Raw genomic sequence first — 25,893 nt, 5'->3', positions numbered from 1 at the left:
TCATGACAAAATAAGAATGATACATATTAATAATTATAATATTAGTTATTCTTATTATTCTAATTATAATAATATAATATATATAATAGTACCTTTTATTTGTATTAAACTTTAAAAGCTAAACAAATAATAATATAGCTGTAATGAAATAATAATAATAATAATAGTAAAATAACAATAATAACAATAATAATTATAATTATTCTGATTATAATAATAACATATATATAATAATACATTTGAGATGTATTGTGCTTTACAAGTTATAAACCAATGAATAAAGCTGTAATGACATACTAAAATTAGAATAATAATACTATTAATAATGCTAATAATTATTATAATAATAATAGTAATAATACATATAATTTAATAATACATTTTATTTGTGTTGCGCTTCATAAGGTAAAAAACAACAATAACATTATGTAAAGCTGCAGATGGTACGAGGCCGACACCCTCTTCATGCCTTCCAGGAATTAAACAATGAAGATGATTCACTCGCATTTTAGTCACAAAATTCCACAACTTTCACTTTTGATTTCCTCTTGACAGAAATCCACTCCTGTTCCCGTCAGCAGGGCAATTCTGTAAATATCTTTTAAAACTTCCCCAAGAGGTCCATAATTAGAGGGAATCTCATCACAGTCCACTTCCTGTCCAATGGTTACTGCACACACAAGTTCCTTGTGGTTTGTTTTGTGCATGTTTGCTTTGCACGTTGTAGAGATATTTAATGCCACTTGGCCTTTTAATGTAGATCTATATTTATTTTATTCTCTTGTTTTTGTGCCTCCACGTTGTATTTTAGTTTCACCGTCTGTCTGTACGTTCTGTGCGACCCGATCTCGTGAAAATTAAATCTGATGAAACGGGGATTCCTTCAAATTTGGCAGAAAAATAGTTTTACCTGGATTCAGAAAATAACTAATGAATTTCTGTGGTCAAAGGTCAAGGTGATTGTGACCTCACTTCTGTCTCATTCTTGTGAATGTAAGGTCACGGTGACCTTGAAGGAATAAAAAAAAAAATGAAGGCGAGGCCCTATTTCCCGTTCCGAAGAACCGGTTGTTGAGTCATTCTCGTCGTTCCTCAGTCGGCGAATCAAAAAGGTTGTTGAGTGAAGTTCAGGCTCAGTCTGGGACTCCTCCGCGTTCTCAGGAACATTTACACCGCAACGCTTCCACCCGGTGAGTAGACGGCCAGAGAATACATGCAACTACTGAAGAAACGTGTGTCGGAATAGAAGAGGAGAATAAACGGACCACAGAAAGTCCCCGGATAAATTCATTGAAATCTGTGGATTTCTAATCCTCAGCCGGCTGAGAAATAAACGACACGGCAACTTCAGGTAAGAGCACAACGTTTAGTATGTGGATTTCTTGGGGAGTTTTTCCTGATCCGATGTGAGGTCAAAGGTTAGGGATGTCCTATGTGTACAGATTGTAAAGGCCTCTGAGGGGAGGTTGTGATTTGTGATTTTGAGCTATAGAAAGTAAACTGAATTGAGGAAATGAGAGAAGATGAATGACAGAAAACTAGAAATCAGTTCAACTATTTCCTTCATTGACACTTTCTCTAAAATACACTTGTTGAACTTGTAATTCTTTTGCAGATACACACTTTGTTTGAGTGTCTCCCACCGAGCTGAAGAGACACAATGCCGGCATTCGGTGAGTCTGTTTGAAAGCGATAGAATGAAAGTTTCATCACTGGAAGCCAGCAAGATGCCACACAAGGAGGTGCGAGTGGCCCCGGGCCAGCAGGGAGGTGGAATGCTCTTGGCCCTGTTGCATAACGTTGTTCTTTCTCTTGGCTTTGCTCTTAATGTTGACGCTAAAGACATGAGAGCTGTCAGTCACTTGTTGCCTGATGGATTCTTAACAAACAGTTGTTTAAAACTCTCCTGAAGACTTTGGATCCAGATGTTCGTGGCTGTGCATCTGCAGGTTGAGGATGTTCCGGCCCTTAAAAAGCTGAACGAATTGATTCACGTAGATTTTAAGTCAATTATCCTCTTTTATTTTAGACCAAAAACAAAGTTGTGTGATACGATTAGACAATCTGAAAACTAGAGTTTACAGGTTTCTCTTGATGTGAAACTAGAAAAGAAACTATTGTATAAACTCAAGAGTAGAAGCTACTGAAGAGGGATTTCATTGCTGATTTGACAGAGGGGGACGCTGGCGAATTTAACGCCGCTCCGTCTGGACCGTTTTTAGTTTTTATTTGTTTTACCTTCTCCCAATTTACGTATACACTATCTCTCTTTTTCTTGCGTTGTTTTTGTTTGCTACCTGTCGCACCTGCTCTCCACTGCCACGAACAGATAGCTTGCATGTCAAAGTTCACCCACACCTCAAGATTGCTCTGTTCAACACCCGTTCCCTAAACAACAAGGGCCTCTTATTCAATGAATTCATAACGGACAATAATCTGGATTTTCTCTGTCTAACTGAAACATGGCAAAACCCACAAGACTATTTCTCATTAAACCAAACCACTCCCCCTGGATATTCATACATTGACAAGCCACGCCTCCATGGGCGTGGTGGTGGAATAGCGACAATCCTGCGAAAAGACTGCAACTGCAATAACCATCCCAGCTCCATCCTCATTTGAACACCTTGTTTTTAAACTGTCTGGTCCCAAACTCCTGGTTACTGCAGTCATTTATCGCCCCCCAAAACCTAATCCTGCTTTTCCCTCTGATCTGTCTGAATTCCTCACACAACTCTGCACCATCTCTCCATCCATCCTGCTACTCGGTGACTTCAATATACACGTCGACTCATCTGACTCCACAAGCACCACAGAACTCCTGGACATCTTCAACTATTTTAACATCACCCAACATGTCGACTTTCCCACCCAGAAAAAAGGACATACACTTGACATGGTCGGCACCTCCAGCATTAGCATCTCAAATCTAACCAGCATTGACCTCACCATATCTGACCACCTGGCTATCACCCTGGACATCGACATCCCCATCCCCCATGTGAAGCAGTGCCGCACCAGAACATTCCGGAATATCAAATCCATCAACCTCCCCTCGCTCTCCTCCTCCTTGGCTGCCATCGTCTCTGCCTCTGCCTCCCCCACTGTCTTGGTCAATTACTATAATCATGCACTCTCCTCCTGTCTTGGCCTCATCGCCCCCAAAAAAATCCAAGATTGTCTCCTTCACCCATTCCGCCCCCTGGTACACTGACTAACTCCGCCGCCTCAAAGTACAGGGCCGTCGACTGGACCGCCTTTCAAAGAAAACTGCACTCACTGTTTACCTGGATGCCTACAAACTCCACCAACAAAAATACAAAGATGCCCTCAACGCCGCTCGCTCCTCTCACTATTCCTCCATCATTCAATCCGGCTCCCACAACCCCAAAATGCTGTTCTCCACCATCAACAAACTCCTCAAACCCATGGACACCATCTCTACCTCCTTCACCACCAGCAAATGCAACTCATTTCTATCGTTCTTCAATAACAAAATCATCCAAATACACAACCAGCTGGCTGCCTCCTCCTCCTCCACTACCTCTCCCCCCAGCCCTCAACATGACCCTCCCCCACCTCCAATCCACTGACTCTCATCCTTCAGTTCAATCACTAAAACGGACCTCTCCACCATTATCTCCAGCATGAAGACCTCCACCTGTGCCCTCGACCCCATCCCCTCTTCCTTAGTCAAGGCCTGCCTCCCCTCACGCTCCCTTCTCATCACACACATCATCAACTCCTCACTCTCCTCTGGTCTCATACCTCCCCCCCCCATCCCCCTACTTAAGCTTGCTGCTGTCACCCCTGTGCTGAAAAAACCTGGTCTGGACAACTGTAAATCCTCCACCTCCCCTGTCTCTCACGGTGTCCCTCAATGTTCCGTGCTCGGTCCCCTCCTCTTCATCATCCACATCTTTCCCCTTGGACAAATCATCCGTCGTCATGGTCTAAATTTCCACTGCTACGCTGACGACACCCAACTCTACCTCTTATCAAACCATCACCTCAGTCACCCACTTCGGGCTGCATCTAATGATTATTTTGATAATCGATTAATCGGTTGATTATTTTTTCGATTAATCGATTAATCGGATAAAAAAACAAAAAAATTTAATTTTCAACCCTTTATTCAAAACAGGGTCCGTACGGTCATGGAAAACCTGGAAAAGTCATGGCATTTTCAAATGTCTATTTGCAGGTCTAGAAAAGTAATTGAAAAAAATAAAATCCCAAAATATTTGGAAAAGTAATGCAAATGTGTTATATTCAAATGTTAATTTACACAGAATATATACTGTATGCTTTGGAATTCTCATTGTTAGTTTAAATACAACATCTTCTCACTTTGTCACGTATAGACAGAGTTCTCACAAAATGTTTAATCATGGACATTTGGTTTAAAGTCATGGAAAGGTCCTGGAGATCCACTGGTCAGCATGTGGATGGACCCGTCACAAACAGACTGACAGCGGTTTACTCTCCTGAGTTGGCTATTTGTGGGTTAAACGCATCATACGTTGTCGGTGAGGGGGCGGGGCTTATCTCCGTTGCCTTTCTCCGTGGAAAAATATTTTCCGCCATCCGCCACGGAATAAATAACCACGTTTTCTACATTATACTTCTTGTGGAAATGCCACACACATCGTAACATGTAGCGCCCTGGTGTCTGGGTTCATAACGTCACCCGTAGGCGTACTTAGCTCCGTGAATGTCTCCGACGACGTGAATGACTTCCGCTTCCAGCGCCACGAGAGCAGCAGCAGCCAATTAGATTCATCAACAGCGGAGCAGCTCAGCGCTGATTGGCTCTCACAACGCAGCATTATGGTCTGTCCTCTCACTCCGCCCCGCTCTTGTTTCTCCTGTGCCGCTTTGCGCTCAACTCAACTTTTTTTAAGACTTCGCGACTTATTGAGTGCCGTAATAATCGCGCGACACAACAAATCGATAATGAAATTCGTTGCCAACTATTTTAATAATCGATTTTTATCGATTTTATCGATTCGTTGTTGCAGCCCTACACCCACTCCACTCTTACCACCTGTCTCACTGAAATAAAATCATGGATGCAACAGAGCTTTCTGAAACTCAACTGCAACCAATCTGAAATACTCATCATCGGCCATAACTCCCTCACCCGCTCCGCCCAGACCTTCTCTCTCAATATCGATGGCTCCATCGTCAATCCTTCCACCCAGGTCCGCAACCTCGGCATCATTCTCGACCCCACCCTCTCTTTCCTCCCCCATGCCAACCATGTCACAAAAACAGCCTTCTTTCATCTGAGGAACATTGCACGCCTCCGGCCCTCCCTGTCCCCTGCCACCACTGTAATCCTCATCCACGCCCTCATAACATCCAGACTAGATTACTGCAACAGCATCCTCTACGGCTCCCCCAACAAAATCATCAATAAACTCCAATATGTCCAGAACTCTGCCGCCCGACTGCTCACCTCCACCCGACGCTACGAACACATCACCCCGGTCCTACACCGCCTCCACTGGCTCCCGGTCAAGTACAGGATATACTTCAAACTACTACTCATCACCTACAAAGCCCTAAACAACATGGCCCCTCCCTATCTTTCAGACCTCCTCCCCCTCCACGCTCCAACTCGTTGCCTCAGGTCCGCCGGCACAAACACTCTGAAGATCATCAGGACCAAGCGTCGGACCTGGGGTGACCGCGCCATCTCAGCAGCTGCACCCCCCCCCCCCTCTGGAACGCTCTCCCCATCCACATCCGTCAGGCTCCCACCCTACCTTTATTTAAGCAAGCCCTCAAAACACACCTCTTCCAAATCGCTTTTACCTGCTAACCCCTTGCCCCCAATACCACCCATATAGCTTCTCCAGTTTGCTTTCCTTTCTTATTGTTCCATATTTCCTGTTTGTTTGTTTTGTCTGCTTTCTTTTGTTTTGTTCTGTTTGTCTCTTGTCCCCTGTAAAGCATCTTTGTGTAGAAGTCTAAATTATTATTATTATTATTATTTGCTATTTTACAGCGAACAGTAGAATATTATCTGTAAAGAAATACACTTTGACAATTCTTCTTATCTAAATCCCCATGATATTAATACATTTTAATAATTTCTGGGCAAAACAATTAGTTCACTATCGTATATAAAAGCTATAGATCTCATGCTGTTAAAATATTTCCTTGAGGATTTTTCTATTTCATTTAGCGAATGTATCTTTACATTTGTTTAGCTTCTGTTCGTGATTCAATGCCAAGAGAAAAAAAGAGCAATTTTTTAAAAAGTGTGTATGTCAAATAGTGAACATACACACTTTATTTGTAATTACTCTTTTTTTCTCTTCAGATGCAAAAGTGAAATGATAAAAATTAGCTCTTGTAATATAAAATAATGTATTAGATATGTATATAGATATTTTGTAATGCATTGGCGTTTGTTGTGTTGCAGCATCTGAACTCAGGATATTGGTGTTTGGAAAGAGACCAATTGACAAAACAAGACTGAGTGACTTCATCACCAGGGAAAGGGAGGGTCTGTATCAGAAAGTGACAAAGCAACACACCTGCGCCGCTGGAGAATGGAGGGGCACGCAACTCAAGGTGGTGAGCACCTCAGACATCTTCAGTCTGCCGGAGGACCGCGTGAGACACGAGATGAGAACCTGCGTCGCTCTTTGTCCTCCGGGGCCAAACGTCCTCCTGCTGCTGGCGAGGCCGGAGGATTTCAACGAAGAGGACAGACGGAAATGGGAGTTTGTCCTGAGCTTCTTTGGTCCGGATGCCTTTGAATACTCGATGGTCGTCAGGGAGCAGAAGGAAGAGGCATGCAGCACGTCTGCGGACCAAGTCATCCGAAGCTGCAGCCGGAGGCATCACGTCTTCGACTTGGAGGAAAAAGGTCTCGCGGATTGTGATTATAAAGAACTGATTGGAAAGATGCAGAATATCGTTAAAGACAACAGAGGAGGTCATCTGAACTGTATTGAAGAGTCTGATCCCAAAGCAGCATCCGTAACATCCAAGCCTCCCCTGAACCTGGTGTTGTGTGGGCGACATGGAGCCTGGAAGACCTCAACGGCCAGAGCCATTCTGGGACAACGACAGATTGATCCGCCTGTCGACTCCTCACAGTGTCTTCAACACCAGGGAGAGGTGGATGGACGTCGGGTTTCTCTGGTGGAGCTGCCTGCCTTGTTTGGGAAGCCTCAGGAGGAAGTGATGGAGGAATCCCTGAGGTGTATCTCCCTGTGTGAACCTGAAGGCGTCCATGCCTTCATCCTGGTCTTACCTCTAGGGTCCCAAAATGAGGAAGACCAGAAAGAGTTGGAGACCATCCAGGACACTTTCACGTCTAGCGTGAATGACTTCACCGTGATCCTGATCACTGTCGACTCAGATCCTCATTCTGCCGCCGTCCTGAAGTGCCTGAAGGAGAGTACGCACTTCCGGGACCTCTGCCGAAGCTGTGGAGATCGACACGTCGTCTCGGACCTCAGAAACCAGCTGCAGGTCTCCAATGTGTTGCACGCTGTCGAGAAGATGACAGCCGGCACATCCAGAGGTTTCACACAGGAAATGATGGCCAAGCCCCGGGCGGGTGAGGCTGCGAGGCCAAAACCTGCACTGAGGAGGAACGTCGATGAACACGCAAACAGAGAGTGCCTCAGGATAGTCCTGATTGGGAAGACCGGTTCAGGAAAGAGCGCCAGTGCGAACACTATTTTGGGCAAAGCGTGCTTCAAATCTAAAGCCAGCCCAAGGTCGGTGACAGAGTTTTGCCACAAAGAAACCGGGGAGATCGAAGGACGTCCCGTTGCAATAGTCGACACCCCCGGCTTGTTCGACACCACCCTGTCCAACGAGGAGGTGAAGCAGGAGCTGGTGAAGTGCGTCACCATGTTGGCCCCCGGCCCTCACGTGTTCCTGCTGGTGCTGCAGGTCGGCCGCTTGACGCAAGAGGAGAAAGACACCGTGGAGCTCATCAAGGGGTTCTTCGGAAAGAAGTCGGAGGACTACATCATCGTCATATTCACCAGAGGAGACGACCTTCAAGGCAAATCCTTCAACAGCTACATGCAGGAAGACAGCGAAGGCTTTGTTGGAAAGCTCCTGGATGACTGCGGAGGAAGATACCAGGTTTTCAACAACAAACAACACAATATCGATTCGGTCAGAGAGCTCCTGAGCAAAATCGACTCCATGGTGAAGAAGAACGGCGGCGACTGCTACACCTCCAACATGTTCCAAGAAGCCGAGGCAGCCATACAGAAGGAAATGAAGAGGATCCTGAAAGGAAAAGAGGGAGAGATCGAGAGAGAGAAGACGGACTTTGAAAATAAACACATCGAAGTCATTCAGGCCAAGCAGAAGAAACTGACCGAACAAGCCACCAAAACCGAACGAGAGGGAGAGCTGAAGACCAAACTCATCCAGATGAAGGCGGAGCAAATTAAGCTGGAGCAGGAGAAGATGGAGAGGGACCAAGCGGAGAGGAGAGCCCAGGGAAGGGAGACGAAGATGCAGGACGAAATCCAACAGAAGCAGTGGAAACAAAGTCTGGAAGCCACCAGCAAAGCGCAGGCGGAGAGCGGCGAGGAGAGGAGGCGGATCTGGGAGAAGGAGCGCAGTGAGAGGTGGGAGAACCAATGCAAGGAGGACCAACGGAGGCGACTGGAGGAGCAAGCACAGCTGCAGAGGCTCAAGGAGGAGTACGAACACGAGAAGCTCCAGCAGGAGAGGCAGAGAAAGGAGGATCGACTCCGGAGGGAGAAAGAAGAGACGGAATTAAAGAAACTGCAAGAGACACTGATGAGGAATCTGACGGTGATCCAAAACAAACACGAGGAGGACGCCAGGCGGCAGGCGGAAGACTTCAACGACTTCAGGCAGATGTACGCCGACAACTTCGAAGCCCTGACGGAGAAGCACGGCAAGGACATGGAGCACCTGAAGGAGCGCCACCAGAAGCACAACGAGCTGCTGGTGCAGCAGCTGTGCAAACACAAGTCGTACCGGAGGGACTTCGACCGGCTGCTCCGGAAACAGGATGACGAATGCAACAAGATGATCGGCACGCTACGGCCGCCCAACGGAGAACACATGCACGAGCACATCGGTGAGCTGAAGGCGAAGCACGAGGAGGAACAGAACCAGTGGATACAAGAGCATGTGAAGAAAGGCCGGAGAAGGAACTGCCCCGTTTTATGAGCGGCGGTGGGACGTAACACAAGATGCATTCTTCTGTTTCCTATTTTATATATATATATATATATATATATATATATATATATATTAGGGCTGTCAGCGTTAACGCGTTAATCTATGCGATTAATTTGGCCGCGATTAACGCACTAAAATATTTTAACGGAACTTTGTTTACTTCCGGTGTGCGTTGACGTTTTTACACTCCTCTGAGTGTCAAACCGCGGCAGTGCGGTTTGACACTGTTTCCGTTATTTAAAACAACTATTTCTCCGCGAAAATACGGAACAGAAATCAGTTTAAACTCCTGGATGAATCAGTCGGGTTTCCTCCTGCGCCTCCTTCCTCCCGTCTGCTCCTCCGACCCACAGAGACACAGAGGGGCGACGTGTCGGATGACGCGGCGCGGAAAGACTCGTCACACGAAACCTTCACCGTGATTTGTCAATCCATTTGTCTGTCAACAATTTGCGAAAAAACAACCAATGAACACTCAGTAAATGACAAAGGACCTCCCACCACACAGGTGAGGCTCATTAGCAACCTGTCAGTCAGAGGACAGAGAACACGGCGCGAGGACAATGAGCCTCATGATAGTGAGCTGAGATTGTTCTGGAATGTTTGATGTATAACACGTGGGGAATGGGGATGTGTCATATGCAAACGCCTTTCAAAGGTGAATAAAAAAAAAAATGTAAAATGGAGAAAATGAGCCCGACTCCAGAGGGTAAACGTGACATATTTGAATGTCAGTCAGTTTACCAAGGCCACTGGTTCTGCTGCTGTTCAGTGTTAAAGATGACAGGACCAATGGGGTCTCAAGTACACCTTGTTTTACTAATCTGGATGTTTCACTGAAGAAACAATTTATCATCCACGATATAAAATACCTCGCAGGCATTTTATATGTAGGAGCCTCTTTGAAAACACAGTGTGAAGTTTTGTCTTTAAAAAGAAGAAGAAGAAAAAATGCATTAATCGCAATTATACGCGATTAATGAATTTCAAAATGTGCGATTAATTACTTAATTTTTTTGAATCGATTGACAGCCCTAATATATATATATATATAAGGAAGTATATATAAGGTTATATATATATGTATATATATCTATATATATATACATATATATATATTACGTGTTGGGTGAAAGTCACAACAGAAACACTCGTTTAGTACGTTTAGCGACAGGCGGATTGATCCACACACCACAGGATTATAACCGATAACCAGCAGGGGGGGTCTGCTCCCTCAGTTTGTCAAAACCAATGACGGCTACGTCCGAAACGATCAGGAACTTAAACCACCAAGTGCATCGCAATGTTTTGTTTCTTTGAAGCATGAATTTAAATTAATTGGTAAATATATATATATATATATAGTTATACATATATATACATATATATATATATGTATATATATTTGGTATATACCATGCATGTCATATTTCCCAGTGTAAGTATATATATCAAACATTGAACGACATCATTCTTTACATAGAATTAAAAAGGACGAAAATTAGCACATTTAAATGTTATTAATGTTGATTAATGTGTGTTGTGCTTATGAATATATAAATTTAATTAAATTCTTCATTTGGTGCATAGATTTTAAAAAAGATGAAATTTGGAGTGGTGGATAAAAAGTTTATGATTTTTAGTGGCAGGAAGTGGAAATATGTCTTAACATGTACCACCTAAAATTTAAAGTTTGCACTGTGATAATATTTTTATTTTATTTGGTTGTTATTATCACATCTTATGAAAGCAAAGGTCTTATTTAGTCATTCAGAAAGTTTCTTACGTAAATATGATTTTTTTGTTTCTTGTAAACAAACTTCAATGATTAATAAATTACATTTTTAATCTTTCTGTTTGTGTCTCACATCTTTTCTCAAAGAGCAAATGTAGGAAAAACCACGAGTATAGTTAACACAATTCATAATGTAATAAGTGTGTAATAATCTAATTATTACAATGTAATTAATGCTCATAATGTAGTAAATGTGCAAAATCTAATTAATTAAATGTAATTAAAGCTCATAATGTAAAACATGTGCGTAATCTAATTATTTAAATGTAATTAATGCTCATAATGTTGGGGGAGCTTAACAACATCTATGTTGTATGTGAGAGGAGCTTACACAACATATTTGTTGTAAATGGGAGGAGCTTAACAACATCTATGCTGTATGTGGGAGGAGCTTAACAACATCTCTGTTATTGTGTCACATTTCATCATCATCTTGGAATCTGGCAGCTCCTTCCTGTCGTTCACTTCCTACTGTGGACCCGTCGGACCCGTTTCCTTTGTTTCTCCCACCGAGCTTTCCTTTGGCACTACGCTGTACTTCTACATGAGAGATTATGTGTTGCATATGATCATCACCAAGAGCGATGAACCCAGTCAGCTGGTTTGTTTGTGGACTCTGAGGTGAAATATAAATGCAGTTTTCTTACTTTCATTTCCATCATCGTGTGTTTATCATGTTTATTATACCTCCATCATAAAGATCAATAAAGGCTTTCTCAGCCATTACTCTGCTTTATGAGCATCCAGGAAGGTTTTCCCCTGGTGAGCACAGAGTCCATGTAGCTATTACTAAATCATCACTAAAGCACATTATTCTATATTACACATTAAACACTCCACTCTGAGTTTAATATTGTAAGACTTAAAAAGCTTCTGCAAATCAAAGGTATCTAATCGTTACATCCCATAGGTCGTCTGCACAGAATCTTGATACGCTGAGACTCCTGGCCACGCCCACTCCAGGCCACTCTCTTTGGAAGCCACGCCCACTTCTATTGTGTTACCAATTTGCTTTGGAAGCCACGCCCACTTCTACTGTCCATCATGTTCACTGTACTGGTCCGACTGGTCTCACGTGGACTGGACCACCATCATGTTCACTATACTGGTCGTACTGGTCTCACGTGTACTGGACCACCATCATGTTCACTGTACTGGTCGTACTGGTCTCACGTGTAATGGACCACCATCATGTTCACTGTACTGGTCCTACTGGTCTCACCTGTACTGGACCACCATCATGTTCTGCTCCCCACAGTGCCGGGCACAGCGGATGTACCGCATCCAGCTGGACTTGCCGGGGTCGTTCCCGTCAATGAAGTGCTGCAGGGTCCCCTCTGCATCGTAGACCTGGACCACAAAGAGAACCGGGTCAGGGGGGGAAGCAGCCCACGTGCAAGTGCATGTTCACAGTAAAATGTTCACAGTAAAAAGAATATAATAATATTAGTGCTTCATGAAATAAATTAGATGCAATGATAGCAGCTGATAAAGTGGCAGTGCCCCCTAGTGGTGGGAGGAACACACAGATTAACTTTTATTTTCAGCATATTTCACATATATTAAATGTTTTTCTTTTTTTGGCAACTCATCATGAAGCACTTTGAATTTACAGCAATTCGGATGAAATACATAAATAAATAAAAGACATGGCACATTTTTAAATCATTATTTTTCTTAGAACGTTGCCTTTTGGTTTGCTTCTTGATATTTAGTGTTTGTGCTTTTATTGTTTGACTATATTTTACCTGTAATAATAAGTAATGTTATATTTATGAATGATATATAATATATTTAAAGTATAAATAAGTATCTGGTGTGTGAAACTTTAAGACTTTTAAAAATGCATTTTTTTAAACTGTTCTTTTAGAAAAAAGTTCTTTTTTGGACAATAAATAAAAAACGAGGCATAGTAGCAATAACAATATGGCTCTCGTATACGTATGTTAAACGTCATGTAAACGTTAAACGCAGTAGAAAAAAGATTTATTTAAAATACAAAATACAAAATGTAAAAAGTACATTCATTTTCTTTTTTTGAAAATGTTTATGATATTTTTGGGGGAATTTCTCTCCACTTTAGTGGAGTCAGGAAATAAACAAGGTACATCACTTTTTATCAATAATACTGAATGTTATAAGATATGTTCTATTATGTATTATAAACAACAGGTTTAATGAGTCACCAAGCAACAGGAAGTTTCGATCTGACTGAACCTCAAGTGGACGATGTCAGAGAGTCTTTAATGGAGGTGAAGGTCGTCTGTATGCGTGCGTGTGTGTGTGTGTGTGTGTGTGTGTGTGTGTGTGTGAGAGAGAGAGTGTGTGTTAAAGAGGGTGGATTACAGCTCTCTCTTTCAGTCATTGATCTCTGCTGTCAGTGTTTCACTTACTGCTCTGTCACTGTCTACACACACACAGACACACACATACACACACTCACATGCTCACACAAACACACTCACTCTCACACACACACACACACTCACACACATTCACTCACAAACCCATAGTTTAAAGATTGGTACTTGTTGCAGAAAATGAAAAATGCAGTTGAAGTGTTGTATGTTTCATTTGTCAAACATATATAAATATACATATATATATATTTATATTTCATACACGCGTTTATATGAATATAAATATGTATACGAACTTGTTTCATTTGTCAAACATATATCTATATATACTTATATATATACTTCCTAATATATATATATATATAGTTGGGTATTTCTGCCCTAAACACTATTTATGAGTGACAGCTGTTTGTGAGTGATCAGCACAACTTTAACCCACAGCGTGTGTGTGTGTGTGTGTATGTGTTTGTGTGAGTGTGTGTGTGCGTGAGACAGAAAGTGTGTCTGAAATTTACTGACAGTGTTTTGACCTCTTGACCTCATTACAGAGAGTAAATCTTCTCCTTGTCTGGACGAGCAGACACTACAGAGATACTGTGTGTGTGTTTGTGTGTGTGTATTTGTGTGTGTGTGTGTGTGTGTGTACGTGTGTATGTGTGTGTGTGTGTGCGTGTGTATGTGTGTGTGTGTGCGTGCGTGCATATAGGAATGTTGTGCAGTTATCAGTTAAAAACACTTTACATACACAGCATCACTGGTATGTAAATGGAGCTCAGGTCGTGTCCGGAGGTGTTACAACACTTACTCACACACACACACACACAAATATAAGGGACTTCTTCTTCTCCTTTTTTTTTCCTTCTTCTACTTCTTTTTCTTCTTCTTCGTCTTCTCTCCATCTGTAGTAAAACTGTTCCCTGAGATCAGATCAATCCTCTACAGCTAATCAATGACACGCTACTAATTCTACTCTTATCTGCTCTTTTCCTCTTCTTCTTCCTCCTCCTCCTCCTCCTCCTCTGCTCTCTGTTCCGTTGCCTCCGTCCTCGCCAGGTGAATAAAACCCAAATGATAAAAACATTCTGCTCCTCGTTCATCGTCTGAGACACAAACGCTAAAATCTTTCATTTTCCTTTAATCACAGCCGTCGTGTGCAGCGTTGAGACGTATGAACGCTCAACGGCGTCAATGCCATGAACGCCATGTACGCCGTCAACAACATCAACAACATAAACACCGTCAACGTCTTCAACGCCGTCGACGTCTTCAACATAGGAGAACCAGAACAGACGTTTGACCAACACGTGGCCTCAGTCCAGGAAACGACCGCCAAGCCAAGCGGGTTCTTCGGGGAACGCGGCGGGAACCCGATGACGGACGAGACCGCCGGCGGCGGGAAAACACGGCGAGGAATTCAGATTAAAGATGTAAGAAAACAAAGAGATGCCAACAGACCCTTGTGGACCCTCTGGGGTCTCAGGACCAACACACTGTGGACCCCAGACGTCTGGTCCTGTTGGGACCTACGGAGACCAGGAGGTCGCAGGTTCGAATCCTCACGGGGGGGAATAACTGTATCGTCACACACAAGCAGTGTTGTGCAAAAGAGGCGAGGCCCCGCCCCCTTAATAATAGAGTTCTGCTCTCCTCTTCTCTTTCTCTCTCTCTTCTTCCTCACTTTAGAAACTAAATTCTACATAATTCTTGTTTTATAAAAAAAGATAAAAATATATATAAGTAAACAACATTATTAGATTAAATGTGAGAAAACTGTTTTAAAAAAGGAAAAAATCAACGTTGTATTTTTATTTTAAAAAATAATATATTTATTTTATTGATTTGATTATATATATATATATATATGTTATTATTGATATAACTATATAACATAAATTCTAAATTCATATAATATGTATAAGTGTGGAACAGAGACACACAAGTTGTCCCACTTTTCCTAATTTTATGAATAAATGTATCCATGGCAACACAACCATCACATGACACCTTTGATCTACACCGTTAGTTAGGAACACTGTAAAATCCTGCAGTCAGTGAACTCAACTCTCCCAGTTCGACGCATCCCGACATGACGAGCTGCTGCTGGACTTGACCTGTGAAGCTTTGCTTAATCCTTCACTCCCTCTCTCTGTCTCCTAGCATCCTTCACTCCCTCCCTATGTCTCCTAGCATCATTCACTCCCTTTCTCTGTCTACTAGCATCCTTCACTCCCTCCCTATGTCTCCTAGCATCATTCACTCCCTCTCTCTGTCTCCCAGCATCCTTCACTCCCTCCCTATGTCTCCAAGCATCCTGCACTCCCTCTCTATGTCTCCTAGCATCCATCACTCCCTCCCTATGTCTCCAAGCATCCTTCACTCCCTCTCTCTGTCTCCTAGCATCATTCACTCCCTCTCTCTGTCTACTAGCATCCTTCACTCCCTCCCTATGTCTCCTAGCATCATTCACTCCCTCCCTCTGTCTCCTAGCATCCTTCACACCCTCCCTCTGTCTCCCAGCATCCTTCACTCCCTCCCTCTGTCTCCTAGCATCCATCACTCCCTCCCTCTGTCTCCTAGCATCCATCACTCCCTCCCTCTGTCTCCCAGCATCCTTCACTCCCTCCCTCTGTCTCCTAGCATCCATCACTCCCTCCCTCTGTCTCCCAGCATCCTTCACTCCCTCCCTCTGTCTCCTAGCATCCATCACTCCCTCCCTCGGTCTCCCAGCATCCTTCACTCCCTCCCTCTGTCTCCTAGCATCCATCACTCCCTCCCTCGGTCTCCCAGCATCCTTCACTCCCTCCCTATGTCTCCTAGCATCCTTCACTCCCTCTCTCTGTCTCCCAGTATCCTTCACTCCCACCCCCTGTCTCCTAGAATTCTTCACTCCTTATCTCTGTCTCTCAGCATCCTTCACTCCCTCCCTCTGTCTCCTAGCATCCTTCACTCCCTCTCTATGTCTCCTAGCATCCTTTACTCCCTCCCTCTGTCTCCTAGCACCCTTCACCTCCTCCCTCTGTCTCCTAGCATCCTTCACTCCCTCCCTCTGTCCCCTACCATCTCCCCCCTCATAAAACCAGTTGAGAGACTTTGGACACCAGCTCTTTAGCATACAGACTACATTACCCAGAATGCCCCTCTCACCTCCCACAGGTGCCGGCTGTTCCGCAGGGCCCCGTGCAGCTTGTCCAGCAGCAGTTGGACCCCCTGGAAGGGCCCGATCCAGGTCCCCTGAGGGATCCGCTGGGAGGCACAGATCCCGTAACCCAGACCAGGAACCGTGCTGGTGCAGAGGCAGACCTGCAGGACCAGAGACCGCAATTAATAACAGTTACACTACCATTCAAAAGTTTGGGATCACTTAGAAATGTCCTTATTTTTCAAAGAAAAGCATTGTTTTTTTCAATGAAGATAACATTAAATCAATCAGAAATACACTCTATACATTGTTAATGTGGTAAATGACTATTCTAGGTGGAAACGTCTGGTTTCTAATGAAATATATCCAGAGGTGTATAGAGGCCCATTTCCAGCAACTATCACTCCAGTGTTCTAATGGTACATTGTGGTTGCTAATCGCCTTAGAAGGCTAATGGATGATTAGAAAACCCTTGAAAACCCTTGTGCAATTATGTTAGCACAGCTGAAAACTATTTTGCTGATGAGAGAAGCTATAAAACTGGCCTTCCTTTGAGCTAGTTGATTATCTGGAGCATCACATTTGTGGGTTCGATAAGACTCTCAAAATGGCCAGAAAAAAAGAAGTTTCATGTGAAACTCGCCAGTCTATTCTTGTTCTTAGAAATGAAGGCTATTCCATGCGAGAAATTGCAAAGAAACTGAAAATGTCCTACAGCGGTGTGTACTACTCCCTTCAGAGAACAGCACAAACGGGCTCTAACCAGAGCAGAAAGAGAAGTGGGAGGCCCCGGTGCACAACTCAGCAAGAAGACAAGTACATTAGAGTCTCTAGTTTGAGAAATAGACGCCTCACAGGTCCTCAACTGGCAGCTTCTTTAAATGGTACCCGCCAAACGCCAGTGTCAACGTCGACAGTGAAGAGGCGACTCGGGATGCTGGCCTTCTAGGCAGAGTGGCAAAGAAAAGCCATATCTGAGACTGGCCAATAAAAGAAAAGATTGGTATGGGCAAAAGAACACAGGCATTGGACACAGGAAGATTGGAAAAGGTGTTCTGGACAGATGAATCCAAGTTTGAGGTGTTTGGATCACACAGAAGAACATTTGTGAGACGCAGAACAGGTGAAAAGATGCTGGAAGAGTGCCTGACACCATCTGTCAAGCATGGTGGAGGTCATGTGATGGTCTGGGGCTGCTTTGGTGCTGGTAAAGTGGGAGATTTGTACCAGGTAAAGGGATTTTAAATAAGGAAGGCTATCACTCCATTTTGCAACGCCATGCCATACCCTGTGGGCAGCGCTTGATTGGAGCCAATTTCCTCCTCCAACAGGACAATGACCCAAAGCACACCTCCACATTGTGCAAGAACTATTGAGGAAAGAAGCAGGCAGCTGGTATGCTGTCTGTAATGGAGTGGCCAGCACAGTCACCAGATCTCAACCCCATTGAGCTGTTGTGGGAGCAGCTTGACCGTATGGTCCGCAAGAAGTGCCCATCAAGCCAATCCAACTTGTGGCAGGTGCTTCAGGAAGCGTGGGGTGACATTTCAACAGATTACCTCAACAAATTAACAGCTAGAATGCCAAAGGTCTGCAATGCTGTAATTGCTGCAAAAGGAGCATTCTTTGACGAAAGCAAAGTTTGAAGAAAAAAATTAATACTTCAAATAAACATCATTATTTCTAACCTTGTCAATGTCTTGACTATATTTTCTATACATTTTGCAACTCATTTGATAAATAAAAGTGTGAGTTTTCATGGAAAACACGAAATTGTCTGGGTGATCCCAAACTTTTGAACGGTAGTGTATTTATAAAGGTTATTTATAACTGTTATTCATAAAGGTTATGAATAACTGTTATTTATAAAGGTTATTAAGAACAGTTATTTATAAAGATTATTAATAAAGGGCATTAATAACAGTTATTTATGAAGGTTATTTATATTAGTAAATACATTTATATTCATTTATATATCATTTGAGTTCATAACACGTATTTATATTATTACAAATGATTTGTATTTATGACAATTATTTAGAGTTATACAATTTAATTCTATACATACATTCACACTCGCACGCACACACACACACACACAAACACACAGAGAGAGAGAGAGAGACACACACACACACACATACACACACACACACACAGACACACACACAAGAAGTACCACCTCTCTGGGCAGGTCTCTCAGCCAGTCAGGGACGTCGGGCAGCGTGACGGGTGTCGTGGTGCTGCTGGTGCCGACCAGGCGGCGCAGCGAGTGCAGCGGGCCGTGCATCGGACACTCCCCGTGCCGGTTGTCGGCACACATGTCGCAGCCTGGAGGCACACACTAGTACTTTAATATATACATATATATATATATATACAGGACTGTCTCAGAAAATTAGAATATTGTGATAAAGTTCTTTATTTTCTGTAATGCAATTAAAAAAACAAAAATGTCATGCATTCTGGATTCATTACAAATCAACTGAAATATTGCAAGCCTTGTATTCTTTTAATATTGCTGTACAGCTTAAGAAAACTCAAATATCCTATCTCTAAATATTAGAATATCATGAAAAAGTATACTAGTAGGGTATTAAACAAATCACTTGAATCGTCTAATTAACTCGAAACACCTGGAAACATATTTTCAAATGTTTGATTTTGTTTTGCTGTTATAAATCTTTTTTTTTACTTGGTCTGAGGAAATATTCAAATTTTATGAGATAGGATTTTAGAGTTTTCTTAAGCTGTAAACCATAATCAGCAATATTAAAAGAATAAAAGGCTTGCAATATTTCAGTTGATTTGTAATGAATCCAGAATGCATGACATTTTTGTTTTTTTAATTGCATTACAGAAAATAAAGAACTTTATCACAATATTCTAATTTTCTGAGACAGTCCTGTATATATATATATATATGTATACATACATATATTATTTATATAGTATACAGATATACTATATATTCACATGCAGGATTTTTAAACATTACCTTCAGAACATTTACCTTCATTAAAAGTCAAAAACGGAATATTTAAAATAAAGGTTGTGTGTCTACGACTCGAGGATGAGAGTCATTCTGATTATTAAAAATGTAATGTTCTCTTTGTGAATATCGTGATGTTGTTATACAACTCCCTGCCACTAACTTGTCTATGAGCTTTTATTTATTTTAAGTGTATTTATTAGGACCTATTGTCTTTTACGGAAGACTTTTTTCCCCTTTCAAACACATGTTTACAAACAGACGTGACCTTGAATTATACACTGAAAAATAAGTAAATAAAAAAGTCACCTGCTCTGACCGATTGAAAACACACCTTTGGCACTTCAGAGAACATCTCAAGACCTTGACGTTCTTTCTAAAGATGTCTCTTTAGCGTCTTCACATGACCTTTGACCTACAGCGGAGCTCAGGGTTACGTAGGAAGAATGTGGAAGATCTTAAGACGTTAAGTGAAGTTACAACGTTGATATTTAAAGATCCAGACGGGGTTTGAAACACAGCCACATGAACCACATCCTCCTCTCCTCCTGACTGATGAACTGGCCGTGAACTTGTTATGGCGGTCTCTGCTGGCCGCCCATCACTCAGGCTCAGTATAGCGTTACATCCGTCTCCAGTGTTTAGACAGCCCCGCTCCGCCTCTGATGTCAGAGTGCCGGACGCCACCGAAAACGTATCTCACCGCACGACATTCTTCTTCTTCTTTAATTATACTTAAACCTCGAAAAACATGTTCGTCTTTTAAAAACTCCTGTTTTCGATAATTTTTCCTGCGTAATGTGAAGTTAATCCTGAGTAATGAACCTGACTATAGTCGCCGCCACAGACCCTCCTCCACAAAACCCCGCCTCCCCTCATGAGGACTCTTGGTGAGGACCACACAGAGAGGAGTCGCTCCTGAAACCCTCCGCAGAGCATCGGAGCCTCTTCAGCCTCTGGTTTTGGTTTTCAAGACTTTTTTAGTGTCCGTTCATCAAACATGATGAATATCTAAAAACACTCTCAACAGCAAACAGCTGGTGGAGCATTTAGCAGCTCAACAGGAGGCGGTGGAGACCAAAAACAGAGCTATTAATACCGTACACATATTATTTGTACATATATATATTGATATACAAATTTATAATATTTAATATATATTATATATAATACTTTGTACATATTATAAATTATATAATATTTAATATATATATATATATATAATATATATAATTTATATATTTATACATATATAAGTATATATATATATTATATCTAAAATGTATATATATAATTTATATATATATAATATGTTATATAAAATACATATTATAAAAATAATGTATAATATGTATTTTAGATCATATATATTAAATATATAATACATATTATAAATGTAATATATAACATTTATTTTATATTTATATACTATATATTTTATATATGACATTGTTTTGGAGCCATTCTTCGCTGGACTGCAAATAAATCACTGAGTGTGACTTTCTAATGTTTCTTTCTAATTTTGTTGTGTAAAATTTGCAGGAAGTTTAGCTTTTTCCTGGTCGGATTATGAGGCACCTTTTGAGTGTTGTTGCTATTTGTCTCTTTGTAGTTGTGTTGACTCTCTTTGTAGTTATTTGGTGTCTCTTTATAATCCCTTTTGGTTTTGTTGTAGTTGTTTTTAGTCTCTTTGTAGTTGTTTTGAGTCTCTTTGTAGTTGTTCTGAGTGTCTTAGTTGTTTGGTGTCTCTTTATAACCTCTTTTTGTTTCTTTGTAGTTGTTTTGAGTCTCTTTGTAGTTCTTTTGAGTCTCCTTGTACTGGTTTTGAGTCTCTTTTTAGTTGTTTTGAGTCTCTTTGTAGTTGTTCTGAGTCTCTTTGTAGTTGTTTGGTGTATCTTTGTAGTTGTTTTTTGTCTCTTTAGAATCCCTTTTTGTTTCTTTGTAGATGTTGTTGCCTCTTTGAGGTTGTTTTTGCTCCTTTTATAAGTTGTTGTTTAATTTATGTATTTGTTTTGCATTTTAGGGTATTTCTCAATGTCTCTTTGTCGTGGTTGTGAGTTTCTTTGAATCTCATTGCGGTGTTTTGAATGTCTTTAATATTTTTATATTGTGGCAGTACGGTGGCTCAGTGGTTAGCACTGTCGCCTCACAGCAAGAAGGCCCTGGGTTCGAATCCCGGTCGACCCGGTCGTTCCAGGTCGACCCGGTTTCCCCCACCATCATTAAGACATGCACCCAGCCTCAGCCCGGTTCGTATGGATGTGAATGAATGTTGGTGGTGGTCGGAGGGGCCGTAGGCGCTGATTGGCAGCCACGCTTCTGTCAGTCTGCCCCAGGGCAGCTGTGGCTACTGATGTAGCTTACCACCACCGGGATGACTGTGTGTGTGTGTATGACTACTGGACTCTGGACTGTAAAGCGACTTCGAGTGTCTAGAGAAGCGCTATATTAAAGAAATTATTATTATTATTTTATTATTATTGGTGTAATTAATTTTTGAGATCGGAACGTGACACACGAGGGAGTGTGTGTGTGTGTGTGTGACTGCTTTATCTACACTAACGCACACGCGTACACACGCACACACGCACGCGCGCACACCCCAGAGACCTCAATACAGCGTGTTGGGATGATAAATAGAGGGCCGGTGGCTGTCGGATCGATCCCCCCCCGCCCTTTCTCTCTCAAGCGCCGAACTATATTCCGCATTAATTGCGCGTGCCCCTCATCCCTCATCGGCGCTGCCGGCGCGTATCGACGCAGATTACTGCTGATGGTCCGTTTTATCACCGCCGAATATGCACGCGCGCGCGCGCATCACGCACACACTCCCTCGTGCTATAATCTCACTGTTTAGAATCACCGCCCGGAACCAAAAGACACTTCATAATTAAGCCTTAAATAACACTTATTATGAGATTATTAGAACAATAAACAATTATGTGTATTATATATGATAAATATATGATTGCTTTCCGATATAATAATCATGCAGTTTAAAAGACACACAATAAAAGTCGTACACTATAGAAATATTTATAATTTATCATCGGAAAACAATAAATCAATAAGATGACTTACTGTTCTAATTGATATATAATATATATATAATATGTTATAATTATAACACGTTATTTAGAGAGCGTGCGACACCTTTAAAGTCAGAATACAGTATTTATATATTTAATATACAGCATGAAGTTCAACACATTCACTGTAACACAGAACATTATAATAATACTTATATTTAATTAAACCCTGACAGAGAACAGAAACAATAAATACATATATTATAATCTATTACATTATGACATAATAAGAGTCAATAAAATGACCGCGCACGCGCACATGAGTAAACAAAATGAAAGTAAATTATGAAGTTTAAGCTTCTTTAAAAAAATATTATTAAATTAAATTACAATGACGCTGTTATTATAAGACGAGAGAACATTTAATATGATCCAGAACAAACGGGCACGCGCCGTCGCTTTGATGTCCACGTGCGCGGCGTGTTAAAGAAGACAGCGGGGCGACGCGCGTGTGTGTGTGCGCGTGCGTGTGCGTGGAGACAGGTATTGACAGAACGCCGTCATGTGTGAAAAGCGCGCGCACGCGGACGCTTCGCATCAAAGTTGGCCATTTCAAAGGGAGTTGTGTGAATTCATGCGCAATGAAAACGAGTTATAATTATTTTTACTGCGGGAATAAAACTTTTTTTTTAAATCACAGAGGAAAAACATTTAGATTCATGAATAAAGAAGAAAAGTGGATTTAAAAGCTTCCGGTGGGCGGAGGGTTCATTTAAAAGGGCCGGAAGTAAATAAATAATAAAACGGATCGATCACATTGATCAGAGTTTAAGAGATTAATCATTCATATGAAAAGCACGTGACGGAGACAGGTGATGACGACATTTACATAAAGTCTGAATGAAGTCTGGTTCATATTAACTGAGCTGCGGCCACAAGCGGGCTGCTGACCTCTGACCTCTGACCCCCCCCCCCCCTCCTCCTCCTCCTCTTCCTCCTACTCTGTAAGGTCCATTTTAATGATGAAATGCAGCGCAAGCACAAGTTAAAATATGTTATATATTTTAAACTGATTGGGAAAAAATAGTTATGTAAATTAAAAAGAATTTAATTAAAATATCAATCATTTATTTCTTAACTTTTTGATTTAAAATCACTAATTTTAAGAGCATCAATATAGGCCTATTTTTAAAAAAGATTATTTATTTGGGTATTATCAAAACTTTATGATTATTATTATTATTAATATTATATGTATGATATATTTATTATTATACTTTATTAATGTTCAACCAAATATTTAGAAATGCAAAACCATTTAAATAATATTAAAGTAATTATGAATTAAAAGCTGCTTTATCAATAACACGTTATTTGCAGGAATATTACACAAATATTAGGGAAATAATTTATAATTTAATTATATAATTTCCAGAATAATTTAAAGAGATAAATAACCTTTTAATAAAGCGTATTAAACTCTTGCAGATATATTTTAGAAAGATGCACCAAGAATTATTAAAGTTTCTACAAACTCTTTACTGAGCATCAGAAGCAAAACTATAGTATAGTACAAATAATTATTATATGAATATTTTAAGAACACATTATTCAACTTAATTATAATATATATATATATATATATGTATATATATATATACATAATATTTATATAATTCTGCACATTTACAATAATATGAAACTGACACAAGTTTAGAAGTCGCTGCTATGAAGCATTCAGAGGCCGATCAGCATCAACGCGCCTGATGACCTTCAGTGACCCGAGGGGTGGTGTGTGTGTGTGTGTGTGTGTGTGTGTGTACGTACGGTTGTTGAGCTCTCCTGTCTGGTTGCTCAGGGGGATGATCTCCATCCTCTGCTGTCCATACAGGTAGTAGTCCAGCTCCTCCGACGTCAGCTTAAACCGCGACGCTTTGCCGCCCTCCTCTCCTCCTCCTCCACCTCCTCCACCTCCTCCTCCTCCTCCGCTGCTCTTCACGCTGGAAGACACCACGCCGACCCCGCTGCAGCTCTGCTCTTTGGCCTGATGGAGAAGCCCCGCTGCCGGGTGGAGACCCTGCTGGTTGTCCGGGGGTGCGATCACCATAAGGTCTCCTCCTCCTCCTCCTGGTCCTCCTCCTCCTCCTCCTCCGGGCCCGGCACACGCCTGCCCGAAGAGAGCGATCTGCTGTGGGATGGGCATCTGGGAGAGCCCCGCTGAGGTGGAGGTGGAGATGGAGGAGGAGGCCGGCGTTAGAGCTGCTGCAGCCGAAGAGGAGGAGGTGGAAGAAGAGGAGGTGCAGTGCGAGGAGGCCAGGAGGTGGCTGTGCAGGCGTGATGGGCGCAGGCCATCCATGGGGATGGAGAGGCGGTCGGGCGGAGGAGCCTTCAGCTGCGTCTGGGGGAAGAGCTGCTGCCAGTGCTGCAGGTAGGACGGGTCCACCTTCAGGAAGGCCGAGCCACCCGGCTCGCCCGGCTTCAGCATGGCTGGGGGGGGTCAATCATCAGCATCTCAGGTCAGGGGTCATGAACGCAACACACTTCATGCACATTTACAAACTAGAAGTCACATTTGAGAAGATTTGTTTTTACGGACGTTTAATGGCAAAATACCGTAATTCCACTTTTAAAATCTCTCCTCATATTTAAATAAGTTTGATTTAATTTAATTTAATTCACTTTGAAAGTGAGACACTGACGCTGAACTCATGTTTCAGCCTCCCTCACTTACGTTAAACTCTTGTTTTATTCCTGCAGAGCTGGTTTACAGGTTTTTACCGTCTTCTCAAGCTTCGCATTAACGCTAAATCACATTACGGATGTTGGACCGTTAAAATAATAAATAGATATTATTAACAAAATGTCAACATTCAGATTAAATCTAATACATCCTCTGTGTAAATCCTCTTATTGGAACATTTATTATAATAACATGTATCTGTATGTAATGTGTAGAGTCTGATTCCACAAGTTCTTCATGTTATTCAGCTTTTTTTCAAAAAGATAAAAAGAGACTCGAGTCAGACCTCCAACTTTAAATTCACACCTGATGTGATGATATATTTACATATACGAGAATCAGAAGTTATCAGTAAATTAACATTAACTGACTGATTTTGTTATTTTTGTTTGTTTGAATATATCATTAAAACACTTTGGAGAGATATTTGAGGTTCACGTGTTTCTCTTCTCATCAGCATCATTTTCTAAACTCTCCATTTGTAACTAATAAATATAAATAAATCCACATTTTTTATTTAAAAAATTTAAAATGTGAGTCCCACATCCATAAATCTAAGAAGCTCTCCATCTCCCAGTTTCATGTTTACATCATTCTCTGTAAACAAGGAGCAGCTAATAAAAACCTTCCTGAA

General features: G+C 41.7%; 2 protein-coding genes across 2 annotated transcripts in view; one reads left to right on the top strand and one right to left on the bottom strand.

Annotated features, from left to right (window-relative positions):
• prdm6 (PR domain containing 6) overlaps nucleotides 1-25,004 on the bottom strand; it is a 58,979-nt gene extending 33,975 nt beyond the window's left edge. The window contains exons 1-5 of the mRNA XM_056417930.1: nucleotides 24,687-25,004; nucleotides 24,347-24,482; nucleotides 18,681-18,829; nucleotides 16,504-16,659; nucleotides 12,222-12,349 (exon numbers count right to left, since the gene is read on the bottom strand). Coding sequence (XP_056273905.1) covers nucleotides 12,222-12,349; nucleotides 16,504-16,659; nucleotides 18,681-18,829; nucleotides 24,347-24,482; nucleotides 24,687-25,004 — 887 coding nt within the window. The remainder of the gene's footprint in view (nucleotides 1-12,221; nucleotides 12,350-16,503; nucleotides 16,660-18,680; nucleotides 18,830-24,346; nucleotides 24,483-24,686) is intronic.
• On the top strand, nucleotides 1,262-11,056 carry LOC130197219 (GTPase IMAP family member 8-like). Its single transcript, XM_056419788.1, has 3 exons — nucleotides 1,262-1,351; nucleotides 1,616-1,673; nucleotides 6,434-11,056. Exons 2-3 carry the CDS (start codon nucleotides 1,661-1,663, stop codon nucleotides 9,190-9,192), a joined length of 2,772 nt encoding a protein of 923 aa, XP_056275763.1. The 5' UTR covers nucleotides 1,262-1,351; nucleotides 1,616-1,660; the 3' UTR covers nucleotides 9,193-11,056.
• Nucleotides 25,005-25,893: the final 889 nt, after the last annotated feature.

This window comes from Pseudoliparis swirei, chromosome 7, assembly GCF_029220125.1.
Source record: "Pseudoliparis swirei isolate HS2019 ecotype Mariana Trench chromosome 7, NWPU_hadal_v1, whole genome shotgun sequence".
NCBI lineage: Eukaryota > Metazoa > Chordata > Actinopteri > Perciformes > Liparidae > Pseudoliparis > Pseudoliparis swirei.
This window is presented reverse-complemented; position numbering and strand designations above follow the sequence as displayed.